The 22368-nt window shown below is 36.5% G+C and overlaps 1 protein-coding gene across 1 annotated transcript in view; it reads left to right on the forward strand.

Annotated features, from left to right (window-relative positions):
- The window catches only part of LOC102805187 (caspase-8-like), a 58671-nt gene extending 44407 nt beyond the window's left edge, over positions 1-14264 (forward strand). The window contains exons 2-3 of the mRNA XM_085494325.1: positions 13034-13138; positions 13588-14264. Coding sequence (XP_085350451.1) covers positions 13659-14216 — 558 coding nt within the window. The 5' untranslated portion in view covers positions 13034-13138; positions 13588-13658 and the 3' untranslated portion in view covers positions 14217-14264. The remainder of the gene's footprint in view (positions 1-13033; positions 13139-13587) is intronic.
- The last annotated feature ends 8104 nt before the right edge of the window (positions 14265-22368 follow it).

Consider the following 22368-nt stretch of genomic DNA (forward strand, 5'->3'; position numbering starts at 1 on the left):
CTAACAACACAGGTGACAATATTGTGTGATACCTAGCAACACAGGTGACAATACAGTGTGATATCTAACAACACAGGAAACAATACTGTGTGATATCTAGCAACACAGGTGACAATACTGTGTGATATCTAGCAACACAGGTGACAATACTGTTTGATAACTAGCAACACAGGAAACAATACTGTGTGATATCTTGCAACACAGGTGACAATACTGTGTGATATCTAGCAACACAGGTGACAATACAGTGTGATATATAACAACACAGGTGACAATATTGTGCGGTATCTAGCAACACAGCTGACAACACTGTGTGATATCTAACAGCACAGTTGACAATACTGTGTGATATCTAGCAACACAGGTGACAATATACTGTGATACCTAGCAACACATATGACAATAATGTTTGATATCTAGCAACACAGATGACAATACTGTTTGATATCTAGCAACACCGGTGGCAATACTGTGTGATATCTAGCAACACAGGTGACAGTACTGTGTGATATCTAACAACACAGATGACAATACTGTGTGATATCTAACAACACAGGTGACAATATTGTGCGATATCTAGCAACACAGGTGACAGTACTGTGCGATGTCTAGCAACACAGGTGATAATACAGTGTGATATCTAGCAACACAGGTGACAATACTTTGTGATATCTAGCAACACAGGAAACAATACTGTGCGATGTCTAGCAACACATGTGACAATACTGTGTGATATCTAGCAACACAGGTGACAATACAGTGTGATATCTAGCAACACAGGTGACAACACTGTGTGATATCTAACAGCACGGGTGACAATACTGTGTGATATCTAGCAACACAGGTGACAATACAGTGTGATATCTAACAACACAGGTGACAATATTGTGTGATATCTAGCAACACAGGTGACAATACAGTGTGATATCTAGCAACACAGGTGACAACACTGTGATATCTAACAGCAGAGGTGACAATACTGTGTGATATCTAGCAACACAGGTGACAATACAGTGTGATATCTAACAACACAGGTGACAATATTGTGTGATACCTAGCAACACAGGTGACAATACAGTGTGATATCTAACAACACAGGAAACAATACTGTGTGATATCTAGCAACACAGGTGACAATACTGTGTGATATCTAGCAACACAGGTGACAATATAGTGTGATATATAACAACACAGGTGACAATATTGTGCGGCTTCTAGCAACACAGCTGACAACACTGTGTGATATCTAACAGCACAGTTGACAATACTGTGTGATATCTAGCAACACAGGTGACAATATACTGTGATACCTAGCAACACATATGACAATAATGTTTGATATCTAGCAACACAGATGACAATACTGTTTGATATCTAGCAACACCGGTGGCAATACTGTGTGATATCTAGCAACACAGGTGACAGTACTGTGTGATATCTAACAACACAGATGACAATACTGTGTGATATCTAACAACACAGGTGACAATATTGTGCGATATCTAGCAACACAGGTGACAGTACTGTGCGATGTCTAGCAACACAGGTGATAATACAGTGTGATATCTAGCAACACAGGTGACAATATTGTGTAATATCTAGCAACACAGGTGACAGTACTGTGCGATGTCTAGCAACACATGTGACAATACAGTGTGATATCTAGCAACACAGGTGACAATATTGTGTGATATCTAGCAACACAGGTGACAATACTCTGTGATATCTAGCAACACTGGTGACAATACTGTGTTATATCTAGCAAAACAGGTAACAATACTGTGTGATATCTAGCAACACTGGTGACAATACTGTGTGATATCTAGCAACACTGGTGACAATACTGTGTGATATCTAGCAACACAGGAAACAATATTGTGTGATATCTAGCAACACAGGAAACGATACTGTGTGATATCTAGCAACACCGGTGACAATACTGTGTTATATCTAGCAAAACAGGTGACAATACAGTGTGATATCTAGCAACACAGGTGACAATACAGTGTGATATCTAGCAACACAGGTGACAACACTGTGATATCTAACAGCACAGGTGACAATACTGTGTGATATCTAGCAACACAGGTGACAATACAGTGTGATATCTAACAACACATATGACAATACTGTTTGATATCTAGCAACACAGGTGACAATACTGTGTGATATCTAACAACACAGGTGACAATACTGTGTGATATCTAACAGCACAGGTGACAATACTGTGTGATACCTAGCAACACATATGACAATACTGTTTAATATCTAGCAACACAGATGACAATACCGTTTGATATCTAACAGCACTGGTGACAATATTGTGCAATATCTAGCAACACAGGTGACAATACTGTGTGATATTTAACAGCACAGGTAACAACACTGTGTGATACCTAGCAACACATATTACAATACTGTTTGATATCTAGCAACACAGATGACAATACTGTTTGATATCTAGCAACACAGATGACAATACTGTGTGATATCTAACAGCACAGGTGACAATATTGTGTGATATCTAGCAACACCGGTGACAATACTGTGTTATATCTAGCAAAACAGGTGACAATACTGTGTGATATCTAGCAACACAGGTGACAATACAGTGTGATATCTAGCAACACAGGTGACAACACTGTGATATCTAACAGCACAGGTGACAATACTGTGTGATATCTAGCAACACAGGTGACAATACAGTGTGATATCTAACAACACATATGACAATACTGTTTGATATCTAGCAACACAGGTGACAATACTGTGTGATATCTAACAACACAGGTGACAATACTGTGTGATATCTAACAGCACAGGTGACAATACTGTGTGATACCTAGCAACACATATGACAATACTGTTTAATATCTAGCAACACAGATGACAATACCGTTTGATATCTAACAGCACTGGTGACAATATTGTGCAATATCTAGCAACACAGGTGACAATACTGTGTGATATTTAACAGCACAGGTAACAACACTGTGTGATACCTAGCAACACATATTACAATACTGTTTGATATCTAGCAACACAGATGACAATACTGTTTGATATCTAGCAACACAGGTGACAATACTGTGTGATATCTAACAGCACAGGTGACAATATTGTGTGATATCTAGCAACACAGGTGACAATACTGTGTGATATCTAGCAACACAGGTGACAACACTGTGTGATACCTAGCAACACATATGACAATACTGTTTGATATCTAGCAACACAGGTGACAATACTGTGTGATACCTAGCAACACAGGTGACAGTACTGTGTGATATCTAACAACACAGGTGACAAGATTGTGCGATGTCTAGCAACACAGGTGACAATACAGTGTGATATCTAGCAACACTGGTGACAATACTGTGTGATATCTAGCAACACAGGTGACAATACAGTGTGATATCTAGCAACACTGGTGACAATACTGTGTGATATCTAGCAACACAGGTGACAATACTGTGCAGTATCTAGCAACACTAGTGACAATACTGTGTTATATCTACTAAAACAGGTGACAATATTGTAGGATATCTAGCAACACTGGTGACAATACTGTGTTATATCTAGCAAAACAGGTGACAATACTGTGTGATATCTAGCAACACAGGTGACAATACAGTGTGATATCTAGCAACACAGGTGACAACACTGTGATATCTAACAGCACAGGTGACAATACTGTGTGATATCTAGCAACACAGGTGACAATACAGTGTGATATCTAACAACACATATGACAATACTGTTTGATATCTAGCAACACAGGTGACAATACTGTGTGATATCTAACAACACAGGTGACAATACTGTGTGATATCTAACAGCACAGGTGACAATACTGTGTGATACCTAGCAACACATATGACAATACTGTTTAATATCTAGCAACACAGATGACAATACCGTTTGATATCTAACAGCACTGGTGACAATATTGTGCAATATCTAGCAACACAGGTGACAATACTGTGTGATATTTAACAGCACAGGTAACAACACTGTGTGATACCTAGCAACACATATTACAATACTGTTTGATATCTAGCAACACAGATGACAATACTGTTTGATATCTAGCAACACAGGTGACAATACTGTGTGATATCTAACAGCACAGGTGACAATATTGTGTGATATCTAGCAACACAGGTGACAATACTGTGTGATATCTAGCAACACAGGTGACAACACTGTGTGATACCTAGCAACACATATGACAATACTGTTTGATATCTAGCAACACAGGTGACAATACTGTGTGATACCTAGCAACACAGGTGACAGTACTGTGTGATATCTAACAACACAGGTGACAAGATTGTGCGATGTCTAGCAACACAGGTGACAATACAGTGTGATATCTAGCAACACTGGTGACAATACTGTGTGATATCTAGCAACACAGGTGACAATACAGTGTGATATCTAGCAACACTGGTGACAATACTGTGTGATATCTAGCAACACAGGTGACAATACTGTGCAGTATCTAGCAACACTAGTGACAATACTGTGTTATATCTACTAAAACAGGTGACAATATTGTAGGATATCTAGCAACACTGGTGACAATACTTTGTTATATCTAGCAACACTGGTGACAATACTGTGTGATATCTAGCAACACAGGTGACAATACTGTGTGTTATCTAACAACACAGGTGACAATAATGTGCGATATCTAGCAACACAGGTGACAATACTCTGTGATATCTAGCAACTCAGGTGACAACACTGTGTGATACCTAGCAACACAGGTGACAACCCTGTGTGATACCTAGCAACACAGATGACAATACTGTTTGATATCTAGCAACACAGGTGACAATACTCTGTGATATCTAGCAACACAGGTGACAGTATTGGGTGATATCTAACAACACAGGAAACAATACTGTGTGATATCTAGCAACACAGGTGACAATACTGTGTGATATCTAGCAACACAGGTGACAATACTGTGTGATATCTAGCAACACAGGTGACAATACTGTGTGATATCTAGCAACACAGGTGACAATACTGTGTGATATCTAACAGCACAGGTGACAATATTGTGCGATATCTAGCAACACAGGTGACAATACTGTGTGATATCTAGCAACACAGGTGACAATACTGTGTGATATCTAGCAACACATGTGACAGTACTGTGTGATATCTAACAACACAGGTGACAATATTGTGCGATATCTAGCAACACAGGAGACAATACTGTGTGATATCTAACAACACAGGTGACAATACTGTGTGATACCTAGCAACACATATGACAATACTGTTTGATATCTAGCAACACAGGTGACAATACTGTGTGATATCTAACAACACAGGTGACAATACTGTGTTATATCTAACAGCACAGGTGACAATACTGTGTGATACCTAGCAACACATATGACAATACTGTTTGATATCTAGCAACACAGGTGACAATACTGTGTGATATCTAACAACACAGGTGACAATACTGTTTGATATCTAGCAACACAGGTGACAATACTGAGTGATATCTAGCAACACAGGTGACAATACTGTTTGATAACTAGCAACACAGGTGACAATACTGTGTGATATCTAACAACACAGGTGACAATACTGAGTGATATCTAGCAACACAGGTGACAATACTGTTTGATAACTAGCAACACATGTGACAATACTGTGTGATATTTAACAGCACAGTTGACAATACTGTGTGATACCTAGCAACACATATGACAATACTGTTTGATATCTAGCAACACAGGTGACAATACTGTGTGATATCTAACAACACAGGTGACAATAATGTGTGATATCTAACAGCACAGGTGACAATACTGTGTGATACCTAGCAACACATATGACAATACTGTTTAATATCTAGCAACACAGATGACAATACCGTTTGATATCTAGCAACACAAGTGACAATACTGTGTGATATCTAACAGCACAGGTGACAATATTGTGCGATATCTAGCAACACAGGTGACAATACTGTGTGATGTCTAGCAACACAGGTGACAATACTGTTTGATATCTAGCAACACAGATGACAATACTGTTTGATATCTAGCAACACAGGTGACAATACTCTGTGATATCTAGCAACACAGGTGACAGTATTGGGTGATATCTAACAACACAGGAAACAATACTGTGTGATATCTAGCAACACAGGTGACAATACTGTGTGATATCTAGCAACACAGGTGACAATACTGTGTGATATCTAGCAACACAGGTGACAATACTGTGTGATATCTAGCAACACAGGTGACAATACTGTGTGATATCTAACAGCACAGGTGACAATATTGTGCGATATCTAGCAACACAGGTGAGATACTGTGTGATATCTAGCAACACAGGTGACAATACTGTGTGATATCTAGCAACACATGTGACAGTACTGTGTGATATCTAACAACACAGGTGACAATATTGTGCGATATCTAGCAACACAGGAGACAATACTGTGTGATATCTAACAACACAGGTGACAATACTGTGTGATACCTAGCAACACATATGACAATACTGTTTGATATCTAGCAACACAGGTGACAATACTGTGTGATATCTAACAACACAGGTGACAATACTGTGTTATATCTAACAGCACAGGTGACAATACTGTGTGATACCTAGCAACACATATGACAATACTGTTTGATATCTAGCAACACAGGTGACAATACTGTGTGATATCTAACAACACAGGTGACAATACTGTGTTATATCTAACAGCACAGGTGACAATACTGTGTGATACCTAGCAACACATATGACAATACTGTTTAATATCTAGCAACACAGATGACAATACTGTTTGATATCTAGCAACACAGGTGACAATACTATGTGATATCTAACAGCACAGGTGACAATATTGTGCGATATCTAGCAACACAGGTGACAATACTGAGTGATATTTAGCAACACAGGTGACAATACTGTTTGATAACTAGCAACACATGTGACAATACTGTGTGATATTTAACAGCACAGTTGACAATACTGTGTGATACCTAGCAACACATATGACAATACTGTTTGATATCTAGCAACACAGGTGACAATACTGTGTGATATCTAACAACACAGGTGACAATAATGTGTGATATCTAACAGCACAGGTGACAATACTGTGTGATACCTAGCAACACATATGACAATACTGTTTAATATCTAGCAACACAGATGACAATACCGTTTGATATCTAGCAACACAGGTGACAATACTGTGTGATATCTAACAGCACAGGTGACAATATTGTGCGATATCTAGCAACACAGGTGACAATACTGTGTGATATCTAGCAACACAGGTGACAACACTGTGTGATATCTACTAGTAGCAACACAGGTGACAATACTGTGTGATATCTAACAGCACTGGTGACAATATTGTGCAATATCTAGCAACACAGGTGACAAAACTGTGTGATATCTAACAGCACAGGTAACAACACTGTGTGATACCTAGCAACACATATGACAATACTGTTTAATATCTAGCAACACAGATGACAATACTGTTTGATATCTAGCAACACAGGTGACAATACTATGTGATATCTAACAGCACAGGTGACAATATTGTGCGATATCTAGCAACACAGGTGACAATACTGAGTGATATCTAGCAACACAGGTGACAATACTGTTTGATAACTAGCAACACATGTGACAATACTGTGTGATATTTAACAGCACAGTTGACAATACTGTGTGATACCTAGCAACACATATGACAATACTGTTTGATATCTAGCAACACAGGTGACAATACTGTGTGATATCTAACAACACAGGTGACAATAATGTGTGATATCTAACAGCACAGGTGACAATACTGTGTGATACCTAGCAACACATAAGACAATACTGTTTAATATCTAGCAACACAGATGACAATACCGTTTGATATCTAGCAACACAGGTGACAACACTGTGATATCTAACAGCACAGGTGACAATACTGTGTGATATCTAGCAACACAGGTGACAATACAGTGTGATATCTAACAACACATATGACAATACTGTTTGATATCTAGCAACACAGGTGACAATACTGTGTGATATCTAACAACACAGGTGACAATACTGTGTGATATCTAACAGCACAGGTGACAATACTGTGTGATACCTAGCAACACATATGACAATACTGTTTAATATCTAGCAACACAGATGACAATACCGTTTGATATCTAACAGCACTGGTGACAATATTGTGCAATATCTAGCAACACAGGTGACAATACTGTGTGATATTTAACAGCACAGGTAACAACACTGTGTGATACCTAGCAACACATATTACAATACTGTTTGATATCTAGCAACACAGATGACAATACTGTTTGATATCTAGCAACACAGGTGACAATACTGTGTGATATCTAACAGCACAGGTGACAATATTGTGTGATATCTAGCAACACCGGTGACAATACTGTGTTATATCTAGCAAAACAGGTGACAATACTGTGTGATATCTAGCAACACAGGTGACAATACAGTGTGATATCTAGCAACACAGGTGACAACACTGTGATATCTAACAGCACAGGTGACAATACTGTGTGATATCTAGCAACACAGGTGACAATACAGTGTGATATCTAACAACACATATGACAATACTGTTTGATATCTAGCAACACAGGTGACAATACTGTGTGATATCTAACAACACAGGTGACAATACTGTGTGATATCTAACAGCACAGGTGACAATACTGTGTGATACCTAGCAACACATATGACAATACTGTTTAATATCTAGCAACACAGATGACAATACCGTTTGATATCTAACAGCACTGGTGACAATATTGTGCAATATCTAGCAACACAGGTGACAATACTGTGTGATATTTAACAGCACAGGTAACAACACTGTGTGATACCTAGCAACACATATTACAATACTGTTTGATATCTAGCAACACAGATGACAATACTGTTTGATATCTAGCAACACAGGTGACAATACTGTGTGATATCTAACAGCACAGGTGACAATATTGTGTGATATCTACTAAACCAGGTGACAATATTGTAGGATATCTAGCAACACTGGTGACAATACTTTGTTATATCTAGCAACACTGGTGACAATACTGTGTGATATCTAGCAACACAGGTGACAATACTGTGTGTTATCTAACAACACAGGTGACAATAATGTGCGATATCTAGCAACACAGGTGACAATACTCTGTGATATCTAGCAACACAGGTGACAACACTGTGTGATACCTAGCAACACAGGTGACAACCCTGTGTGATACCTAGCAACACAGATGACAATACTGTTTGATATCTAGCAACACAGGTGACAATACTCTGTGATATCTAGCAACACAGGTGACAGTATTGGGTGATATCTAACAACACAGGAAACAATACTGTGTGATATCTAGCAACACAGGTGACAATACTGTGTGATATCTAGCAACACAGGTGACAATACTGTGTGATATCTAGCAACACAGGTGACAATACTGTGTGATATCTAGCAACACAGGTGACAATACTGTGTGATATCTAACAGCACAGGTGACAATATTGTGCGATATCTAGCAACACAGGTGACAATACTGTGTGATATCTAGCAACACAGGTAACAATACTGTGTGATATCTAGCAACACATGTGACAGTACTGTGTGATATCTAACAACACAGGTGACAATATTGTGCGATATCTAGCAACACAGGAGACAATACTGTGTGATATCTAACAACACAGGTGACAATACTGTGTGATACCTAGCAACACATATGACAATACTGTTTGATATCTAGCAACACAGGTGACAATACTGTGTGATATCTAACAACACAGGTGACAATACTGTGTTATATCTAACAGCACAGGTGACAATACTGTGTGATACCTAGCAACACATATGACAATACTGTTTGATATCTAGCAACACATGTGACAATACTGTGTGATATCTAACAACACAGGTGACAATACTGTGTTATATCTAACAGCACAGGTGACAATACTGTGTGATACCTAGCAACACATATGACAATACTGTTTAATATCTAGCAACACAGATGACAATACTGTTTGATATCTAGCAACACAGGTGACAATACTATGTGATATCTAACAGCACAGGTGACAATATTGTGCGATATCTAGCAACACAGGTGACAATACTGAGTGATATCTAGCAACACAGGTGACAATACTGTTTGATAACTAGCAACACATGTGACAATACTGTGTGATATTTAACAGCACAGTTGACAATACTGTGTGATACCTAGCAACACATATGACAATACTGTTTGATATCTAGCAACACAGGTGACAATACTGTGTGATATCTAACAACACAGGTGACAATAATGTGTGATATCTAACAGCACAGGTGACAATACTGTGTGATACCTAGCAACACATATGACAATACTGTTTAATATCTAGCAACACAGATGACAATACCGTTTGATATCTAGCAACACAGGTGACAATACTGTGTGATATCTAACAGCACAGGTGACAATATTGTGCGATATCTAGCAACACAGGTGACAATACTGTGTGATATCTAGCAACACAGGTGACAACACTGTGTGATATCTACTAGTAGCAACACAGGTGACAATACTGTGTGATATCTAACAGCACTGGTGACAATATTGTGCAATATCTGGCAACACAGGTGACAAAACTGTGTGATATCTAACAGCACAGGTAACAACACTGTGTGATACCTAGCAACACATATGACAATACTGTTTAATATCTAGCAACACAGATGACAATACTGTTTGATATCTAGCAACACAGGTGACAATACTATGTGATATCTAACAGCACAGGTGACAATATTGTGCGATACCTAGCAACACAGGTGACAATACTGAGTGATATCTAGCAACACAGGTGACAATACTGTTTGATAACTAGCAACACATGTGACAATACTGTGTGATATTTAACAGCACAGTTGACAATACTGTGTGATACCTAGCAACACATATGACAATACTGTTTGATATCTAGCAACACAGGTGACAATACTGTGTGATATCTAACAACACAGGTGACAATAATGTGTGATATCTAACAGCACAGGTGACAATACTGTGTGATACCTAGCAACACATAAGACAATACTGTTTAATATCTAGCAACACAGATGACAATACCGTTTGATATCTAGCAACACAGGTGACAATACTGTGTGATATCTAACAGCACAGGTGATAATATTGTGCGATATCTAGCAACACAGGTGACAATACTGTGTGATATCTAGCAACACAGGTGACAACACTGTGTGATATCTACTAGTAGCAACACAGGTGACAATACTGTGTGATATCTAACAGCACTGGTGACAATATTGTGCAATATCTAGCAACACAGGTGACAATACTGTGTGATATCTAACAGCACAGGTAACAACACTGTGTGATACCTAGCAACACATATTACAATACTGTTTGATATCTAGCAACACAGGTGACAATACTGTGTGATATCTAACAGCACAGGTGACAATATTGTGTGATATCTAGCAACACAGGTGACAATACTGTGTGATAACTAGCAACACAGGTGACAACACTGTGTGATACCTAGCAACACATATGACAATACTGTTTGATAGCTAGCAACACAGGTGACAATACTGTGTGATATCTAGCAACACAGGTGACAGTACTGTGTGATATCTAACAACGCAGGTGACAATACTGTGTGATATCTAGCAACACAGGTGACAGTACTGTGTGATATCTAACAACACAGGTGACAAGATTGTGCGATGTCTAGCAACACAGGTGACAATACAGTGTGATATCTAGCAACACAGGTGACAATACAGTGTGATATCTAGCAACACTGGTGACAATACTGTGTGATATCTAACAACACAGGTGACAATACTGTGTGATATCTAACAACACAGGTGACAATACTGTGTGATATCTAACAACACAGGTGACAATACTGTGTGATACCTAGCAACACATATGACAATACTGTTTAATATCTAGCAACACAGATGACAATACTGTTTGATATCTAGCAACACAGGTGACAATACTGTGTGATATCTAACAGCACTGGTGACAATACTGTGTGATATCTAGCAACACAGGTGACAATATTGTGCGATATCTAGCAACACAGATGACAATACTGTTTGATATCTAGCAACACAGGTGACAATAATGTGTGTTATCCAGCCGCACAGGTGACAATATTGTGTGATATCTAGCACCACAGGTGACAATAATGTGTGAAATAGCTGGCCATACTCTTGTAACAACAGGCCAAATAATAAAATAAAAAGGCCCTAGGCAGTGCAAAGTGCTGCAGCAAGACCGGTGTGGGGGGAGGGGGAAGAATCTACTCTCATGTTCCAAATAAACATACCTCCGGAATAAATGCTTCTAAAATATGCTCTTACTGGTGTATATGGGAATGGACAACAAATGATGCATTTCTAGAAAAATACTTCAAATCTCTGTTTGCCAGGTCGCAAGATATCTCTGTAGCAATGCTGAGCAACATGAATGACAACACTGTTTGACATGTAGCAACACTGGTGACAACACCGTCTGTCACTGTAGAAACACTGGGTAACATAGGTCAAAATAAAATACGACTTTATTTCAGAGAGATGAATATTAATTATGGAATAATGTTATGGCTATAATACTAGACTCATTTCTGATGTAATTTTTACTATATATTCTATTCTGATTCTTTTCAAACTTTTTATAAAAATAATTACATCACACATAAAAGGCTCCTCAGTTTGTTTGTGATTTGATTCAAAATGGCTGAATTCTCTGAAATACCATGGCCGATACTGTAAACATGATTTGCCAGTTAGTTATTTATGATATGTAAGTCTATGTATATGATATGTATTCTATTTTCAAAGATAGAAACAATGACATTGATGTCTTTATCATTGCCTCCAAATGTTTTCACACCACATATAGGTTACAGATTATTGATTTACTTTTTCTTTCTTTAGATATCCCAAAATATGATATTAGAAAAAAAGGCCAGGCTATTATCATAAATAACCACACATTCCACAATACAAAGCACAATAGATATGGCACAGAAATTGACGGCAGTAAGTAATGCAGAACATGCAATTTTGTTATTCTCTCAAATCTTATATATCATGAAATGTTCGGATGAATAGTCAGAAGGAGGAGATATTGAATGGAACCCGACTGACCGACAGTTTGTTCGTTTCATCCTATTCTGTCCCTCCTCTCTTCATTTCTTTGTTCGTCTGTTTGATTAAAATTGCTTGGCTTGGTGGACAATGTCAACAGTGGAGCAAATACTACAGTGTATCATCTCTAGTTTGGAGTATTATTTTTTTGAAATTAAAAACATTGTATATGTAATCAATCTTATAACACAGATTTAAGAAAATTCAGTGACAAAAAAACACCATGGCTACCATCAAAGTAAACGATAATGTTTTAAAAACTTGACATTCATTCATTGCAGTCACTTTGTTGTAACACCACATCTTTAATGATGATTTTATAAAAATTCTTTTTTTTTCAGAGAAGTTGGAGCAATTATTTCAAAGAAAGGGATTCAAAGTACATGTGTTCAATGACCTGACTGCCCATCAAATGTATGGTGAAATTCGAGACATAAGTATTCAAGACCACAGCAAAGCAGATTGTATCATAGTGTGTATTCTATCACATGGTGATAAAGGCGTAGTGTGTGGGGTTGATGGGAATCGTGTCAATGTAAATAATCTCACCAGTCATTTCAATGCAATTGCGTGTCCAAGTCTAATGGGAAAACCTAAATTATTTTTCATTCAGGCATGTCAGGGGTCATACAAAATGGCAGCAGTTGCTGATGCTCAATATGATGCAGTGACTGATGCTAAATCTAGCATTACAGCCAATGAGGCTGATTTTTGTATTGGGTATTCCACTACACCGGGGCATGTGTCATGGAGAAGTACAACTGAGGGGTCTTGGTATATCAGTATCTTAGTTGAAAATATTGAAAAGTATTCAGAAAGAGAAGATCTTCAGTCGATTTTATCTCGTGTCAATGACCAGGTTCAAAAGAAGTTACTCCAACCAGGTAGAAGAGATGGTTCATTTGTTCCTGGATTTGTTACTCAGTGTACCGCATTCCACAGTACATTGGGTAAAAAAGTGTATCTGTAATGATGTGATTGAAATACATTTATCAACTATAAGACATAGTTATATCAAATTTCGACAAATTAGTGAAAGATCATTGCAGCTATAGTTTATATTGTTTAAGTACTACTGATAATGTGTACAATGATTTATTCATTAGGTTAATTATCTTAAGTGAAACATATCAGGTTATAAGAGTATCCAAATCAAACCCTACTCACGTACAGTACATGGGACCTGTCGGGTTATAAGAAAACCCAAATCAAACCCTACTCACGTACAGTACATGGGACCTGTCGGGTTATAAGAAAACCCAAATCAAACCCTACTCACGTACAGTACATGAGCCCATGGGACCTGTCGGGTTATAAAAATACCCAAATCAAACCCTACTCACGTACAGTACATGAGCCCATGGGACCTGTTGGGTTATAAAAATACCCAAATCAAACCCTACTCGCGTACAGTACATGAGCCCATGGGACCTGTCGGGTTATAAGAAAACCCAAATCAAACCCTACTCACGTACAGTACATGAGCCCATGGGACCTGTTGGGTTATAAAAATACCCAAATCAAACCCTACTCGCGTACAGTACATGAGCCCATGGGACCTGTCGGGTTATAAGAAAACCCAAATCAAACCCTACTCACGTACAGTACAGGAGCCCATGGGACCTGTCGGGTTATAAGAATACCCAAATCAAACACTACTCCCAGTGCAGGAGCATGTGGGTACAGATGGTGAAAAACATCAGTCCTCTTTATTCCAGAAAGTCTTGTGGTATTGGACCATAACATAGCCACATTATTCTGTTAGAATTGACTTAGTGCACTTCCACATAATACTTAAATGGACAGCATTTAATCTGCCTAGCATAATAAGCTTGGTTAATTAGCATATATTTTAGGAATACTCATTAATGACCATGTATGAGCTTAACAGATGTGATGTTTATTTCTGTTGATGTAGGGGTGATTAATACAGTTTGTAATCCCAAATAAAAACTGTGGAACCAATGTACCGATATATCACGTTTTGTGTTGTTCAGTACATACTTTAGTTAATTGGTGGGATAAACAAGGTATACATATGTAACTGTTTCCCAAAATAACACCTTAATTCAAAATGTATTTCAAATCATAAAATGTTTTTAGCTCCGCTGTCGATGAAGTCAAGCGGAGCTTATAGTATTACTGATTGTCCGTCGGCATCCGTCGTCAACTTTACATTTTCGTCTTCTTCTTAAAACCACAAACTGTATAGCTGTGAAATTTCTAGGAAGGTACCTTGGGTGGTTCTCTCTCAGATTTGTTCATTTTGTGTGGATATGTTTAATTGTTTTATTTATAGCGAATATTTTTGGTTAAAATGCTATTTTTGACTTCTTTTTGAAAGCCGCTAGCCCAAATACTTTGATACTTTGTATGTAGGTACCTTGGGTAGACCTCTCTCAGATTTGTTCATTTCGTGATGGTGTCTTCAATTCTCTAATTTTGGTGAATATTTTTGTCATTTTTGGTAAAAAGTGATATTTTCGACTTCTTATTAAAAACCGCAAGTCCGATTGCTTTGATATTACATATATAGGTACTACATGTGGTCCTCTCTCAGATTTGTTCATTTCGTGATGATGTCTTCAATTCTCTAATTTTAATGAATATTCTTGTCTTTTTTGGTAAAAAGAGATATTTTTGACTTCTTGTTGAAAACTGCAACTCTGATTGTTTTGATATAACATTTGTATGTACTACAAGTAGACTTCTCTCAGATTTGTTCATTCATGATGATATCTTCAATTCTCAAATTTTGGTGAATATTTTTGTAATTTTTGGTAAAAAGTGATATGTTTGACTTCTTGTTGAAAACCTTAAGCCTGATTGCTTTGATATTACATATATAGATACTACAGGTAGACCTCTCTCAGATTTGTTCATTTCGTGATGATATCTTCAATTCTCTAGTTTCAATGAATATTTTTGACATTTTTGGTAAAAAGTGACATTTTCGAATTCTTGTTGAAAACAGCAATTCCGATTGCTTTGATACTATACACATTTTTCATTTTCCAATGATATCTTCTGTTCTTTAATTGAAATGTGCATTGCTAACAGCGGAGCTATCTCAGCCGACAGGCTGCTTGTCATAAATATCCAGTTATGTTTCGTTTCAGTACATTACTTTAGTCAATTGTATGATAAATATGGTATGTATATTGACTGTCAAAATAATACCCTAATTCAAAAAGTATTTCAAATCATGGTATTTTTCATAAATATCTAGTCATGTTTGGTTTCAGTAGATTACTTTAGTCAATTGTATGATAAATATGGTATGTATATTGACTGTCAAAATAATACCCTAATTCAAAACGTATTTCAAATCATGGCATTTTTCATAAATATCTAGTTATGTTTGGTTTCAGTAGATTACTTTAGTCAATTGTATGATAAATATGGTATGTATATTGACTGTCAAAATAATACCCTAATTCAAAAAGTATTTCAAATCATGGCATTTTTCATAAATATCTAGTCATGTTTGGTTTCACTAGATTACTTTAGTCAATTGTATGATAAATATGGTATGCATATTGACTGTCAAAATAATACCCTAATTCAAAACGTATTTCAAATCATGGCATTTTTCATAAATATCTAGTTATGTTTGGTTTCAGTAGATTACTTTAGTCAATTGTATGATAAATATGGTAGGCATATTGACTGTCAAAATAATACCCTAATTCAAAACGTATTTCAAATCATTGCATTTTTCATAAATATCCAGTTATGTTTGGTTTCAGTAGATTACTTTAGTCAATTGTATAATAAATATGGTATGCATATTGACTATCAAAATAATACCTTAATTCAAAATGTATTTCAAATCATGGCATGTTTTCATAAATATCTAGTTATGTTTGGTTTCAGTAGATTACTTTAGTTAATTGTATGATAAATATGGTATGCATATTGACTATCAAAATAATACCTTCATTCAAAATGTATTTCAAATCATGGTATGTTTTCATAAATATTCAGATATTTTTGGTTTCAGTACATTACTATAGTCAATTAATATGGAATGTATATTGACTGTAAAAATAAAACCTTAATTCAAAATTTATTTCAAATCGTTGCACGATTTCATACATATTCAGATACTTTTGGTTTCAGTACAATTGTATGATAAATATATGGTATGTATATTGACTATCAAAATAATACCTTAATTGAAAATGTATTTCAAATCATGGCATGTTTTCATAAATATCCAGTTATGTTTGGTTTCAATACATTACTTTAGTCAATTGTATGATTGTATGATATGCATATTGACTGTTAAAATAATACCATAATTCAAAATGCATTTCAAATCATGGCATGTTTTCATAAAAATCCTGTTTTGTTTGTTTCAGTTCATTACTTTAGTAAATTGAATGATGAATATAATATGTATATTTACTGTCAAAGTAATTCTTTGATTAGAAATATATTTCAAATCAGAGTGTGATTTGTTATGAATCCATTTTATTTTAAATAATAATTTAGTCAATTTGATGATCAATATTGTGTGATTTGTGATTATTATTTTAATACCTCAATGAAGAATGTATCTCAAATGTAGTTTAATAAATATCCATTCATATTTTGTATTAGTAATTTAGTCAATTGTATTCAGATCAAATCATGGTGTGGTTTTGATATATACCCATTTCTGTACATTATTATTTTATTCAATTTGATGATAAATACAGTGTGCTTATCAACTAATATTATGATACTTAAATTAAAAATGTATTACAGATAATGTTTTGGTTTTATATATCCAATCTGTATACACTATGGAGAAGGAAGGTGGAAATTATGCAGGAATATATCACTTTCTAACAGTTAGTGAGAATGTATTGTCCTTCCAACCAACATTACTGAGAACATAGTATTCTGGTGAGAATGAAACCTGCTGTTGATTTAAATTTCCACTTTCTTAAATATGTTTATTTTTGTGACTCTCATACGGAGTTCAAGTGTTGTGTTCTACATTCTGAAATGCATTGCTGAAAGGGTTTGCCAAGATACAGTAGTTATTTCATAAATTGTGAAATGTGAGAATACAGTACCACAAAACACTTCTCACCAGCAATATGGTGACAGTGTGAAATATAACTATACATTCTGTTGGTGAGAATCAACATCAGGTTTTATTCTCATTAGTGGATTAAATTCTCACTATTGATAGGTGTCAATAATTTGTGCTTGCTGACGAAAGTGAGAAGAAAATGCATTAAATTTTACCATCGTTCTGCCAACTGTTACTTTACTTACTGTAGTCAATTGTATGATGAATAATAAACAATAAATTATTCCAAATTATTCACGAAGTAGCTTGATATAAATCCAGAGCAAATGATACCAATGAGTTTATTGTGGCTTATTTGTGTAAATTATGAATGTGAATGACTGTGAGCTAGAATTGACATTTCGTGAGAACAGCGCCCTCAAACTGTATATGTGGTAAACGTCAAATCATGTCAAAAAGTATACTGAATTGTAGGATAATTATATTAGGTCATGTGACCACTTGTCTCTGACCAACGTTTGGAGAACACCTGTTTCAACTAATACATTCCTTTATTAGTCACTCCAATTGCTTACACTATTGTTTAATTTACATAATTTGTGGAAGTTTGACAAAGTTGGTTTGACTTGCTGCCAGCCAGACTACATAGAGAATTAAAATAATGAATACAAAACTGGATAGGCACGAGGTATATAACTATTCTACAGAAATGGTTGATTGTATAGAGGGAAAAATAATCAGGAGAAAAAATGCTAAAAATTAATGTGTTGACATTTACTGCTGAAAACGATAAATTTTGTTTCATCGAAGAAAAATGTTTAAATAATACATGTTTGTGATTGCAATATCACGATTTGTTGCCTGCCAAAGGGATGGTGGTCATGACTATAATATTGATAATGCCACAGCCGAGTATCTAACGTAATATCACGATTTGTTGCCTGCCAAAGGGATGGTGGTCATGACAATAATATTGATAATGCCACAGCCGAGTATCTAACGTAATATCACGATTTGTTGCCTGCCAAAGGGATGGTGGTCATGACTATAATATTGATAATGCCACAGCCGAGTATCTAACGTAATATCACGATTTGTTGCCTGCCAAAGGGATGGTGGTCATGACTATAATATTGATAATGCCACAGCCGAGTATCTAACGTAATATCACGATTTGTTGCCTGCCAAAGGGATGGTGGTCATGACAATAATATTGATAATGCCACAGCCGAGTATCTAACGTAATATCACGATTTGTTGCCTGCCAAAGGGATGGTGGTCATGACTATAATATTGATAATGCCACAGCCGAGTATCTAACGTAATATCACGATTTGTTGCCTGCCAAAGTGATGGTGGTCATGACTATAATATTGATAATGCCACAGCCGAGTATCTAACGTAATATCACGATTTGTTGCCTGCCAAAGGGATGGTGGTCATGACTATAATATTGATAATGCCACAGCCGAGTATCTAACGTAATATCACGATTTGTTGCCTGCCAAAGGGATGGTGGTCATGACTATAATATTGATAATGCCACAGCCGAGTATCTAACGTAATATCCATTCTGGCATGTTCACTCTCTATTTTAAATAACATGGGCAACACAGTTCAAATTGAATACAAACTATTTTTTATTCCGCATGAAAAAGAAACGTATCCACGGTGAATAGAGCAGCGTAAACACAAGCATTTGCATAACAAAAGATGACCTTTTACTGAATGCGTCAACCCCATTTGAAATACAGGGTCGTGTACAGTTTGGATCATTAAAACAACGGATTTTCCACGTTTCCATTCCGATTTTTGTACAATTTGGATTGTAATTTGCCAATTAAAATTACAGTTGTGAAATAAACCGGTTTTGTGACTCATCATACTATATGTAACTTTAGCTCCATGCTTGGTTCGACTGAAATTTGAGACGCGGCGGGACACCGTGTATCATGTAAGGCGACTGACACGGTGACTTCAGTTCCAACATCTGACCTGAATACCTTTGGTATAACCAAAGTTTGTGACAGTATGACTGACAAGTTTTGTCGTTGTTCTGGGGTAAGTTTGATGGTGTAAGATCGGACTCTCGCATCGTTTTTGTGACTAGTACATGATACGCCTTGTCTCAACTCCGGCCGAAAGAAAGACTTTGCACCGGTCGCTCTAATGTAGTGGTTGGTGTACACACTGCACAAATCTGCAGCTTTCGAAATTACCTTCATCATCTCCTGTAATTTATTTACCCATAGTGGAGAATTACAATACCATATATCGTCGTCGAATTCTGCGTTGTCCCGTGTTCTTTGAAACAGATGGCAATTACCTGGGTGCAATTTTACTGCAATTTTGTCAGCTAGAATTCGAACGCCGCTACGGGACACCTAGACTGGAAAAGTCGGGACTTCTTTTTTGTTTTACAAAAAAATATAATTATTTGTCAATTTAGCCTTTTTAACGTGATCGCTAAAACTAGCGTGACTGCGAAAGAAATCCCGACTGGACGCATCTGCAGGCGACCCCTTGCGTTGGAGTGAAAAACCGGAGCGAAATCACTCCGGTGATTATGTTGATTAAAAGATGTTGACAAGCATTGACAACGAATTAAAGTGCAGCTGTATACGTCATCTCTTATCTATGTTAATGTACGTGACCTTTCACTTCTGAGGCCCCGGCGATTTTGAAAGACTACTTATATACATTGGACATTCAAATCGACTTGTTTTCAGTAAACATGGATGAAAGTATCGCCGTTGCGCTAAAAAAAGGTAAAGTATCCATCTCTGCGATCGAATCGAATCAATCTTTAAAACGTCACGTTTACTTTCACACATCCACTCATGAATAAACAATGACATCATGAATAATTAATATCAGTCAAATGCCCGCAGATGCGTACAGTCAGTTGTAAAATCTTACAAGTAATGAGTATTCTATGGGAGCAGAGTGATAATATCTCATCAGTGATGTTTATTACATGGAACCAGTGAAATAATAAAATCTTACAAGTAATGAGTATTCTATGGGAACAGAGTGATAATATATTTATTACATGGAACCAGTGAGATAATATAATCTTACAAGTAAAAAGTATTCTATGGGACCAGAGTGATAATATCTCATCAGTGATGTTTATTACATGGGAACAGTGCGATAATATTATCTAATCGATTCAGCACGATTTTCTGTGGTGGAAAGTAATCAAATATGGTATTCATGGCAAAGTCTTGTCTGTTATCCGCTCAGACAGTGTACAGTAAGTTGCAGTCTTGTGTAATTTCATTTCATTTACTGAACATTTTTAATGCATTGTCGGAACACGTCAAAGACTCAAGGTTATATGCTAAGCCCTATATTATTTACTATATTTGGTAATGATCTTTTATCATACACTGAGTACTTCACAACCTTAATATTAATGACGTAGCCGTAGGGTCTGATATGCCAACACACACTCAATGACAAATAAATAAAGCACACCAATTTTGTTCTCATTGTGGTCTAACAGTAAATGTAAACAAAACAAAGACAACTGTCCTTCACAGAGGTGATTATCTAAAACAAAATGAAAAATGATTCTATCACGATCATGAAATTAAGATTGTCCCTCAGTATAAGTATCTTGGTGTATTATTTTCATCCAAATACAATTTTATCTAGGATAAATGAAACCACATTTTTCGATTTCCCGAAGACTCGTTCATATAGGGAGTTAAATAGTCGGCAACAAATATGCGAAAAAAACATGAAAAAGCATTTATACATGGAGATAGCATTTTCAAAGTCGTAATCTAATGTTGCTTAGTTGTTTTGTTACTCCTTGACAATTCGATGACAATATTGACAGTGGCTTGTCACTCTGTAGGGGCCGACCGGTCCGACAGCTTTGCAGTTGGTTTACGATTATTAATTCTTTGGCGACGCTTAACTCGTTGACTATGACAAGTTCATCCATAGTCTAATCCTTGATAATACTCTCAGTCGTATCCCAGCCTTCAGACGGATTCTTTTGTTCTATTCCATGGAATACGAGATTACACCTACGGTCCCTATTATCTATTTCCGCAAAGCTTTCACTTCGTTCCTCAATTCAGAC

Source organism: Saccoglossus kowalevskii, chromosome 20 (assembly GCF_978046115.1).
Source record: "Saccoglossus kowalevskii chromosome 20, keSacKowa6.1, whole genome shotgun sequence".
Lineage (NCBI taxonomy): Eukaryota > Metazoa > Hemichordata > Enteropneusta > Harrimaniidae > Saccoglossus > Saccoglossus kowalevskii.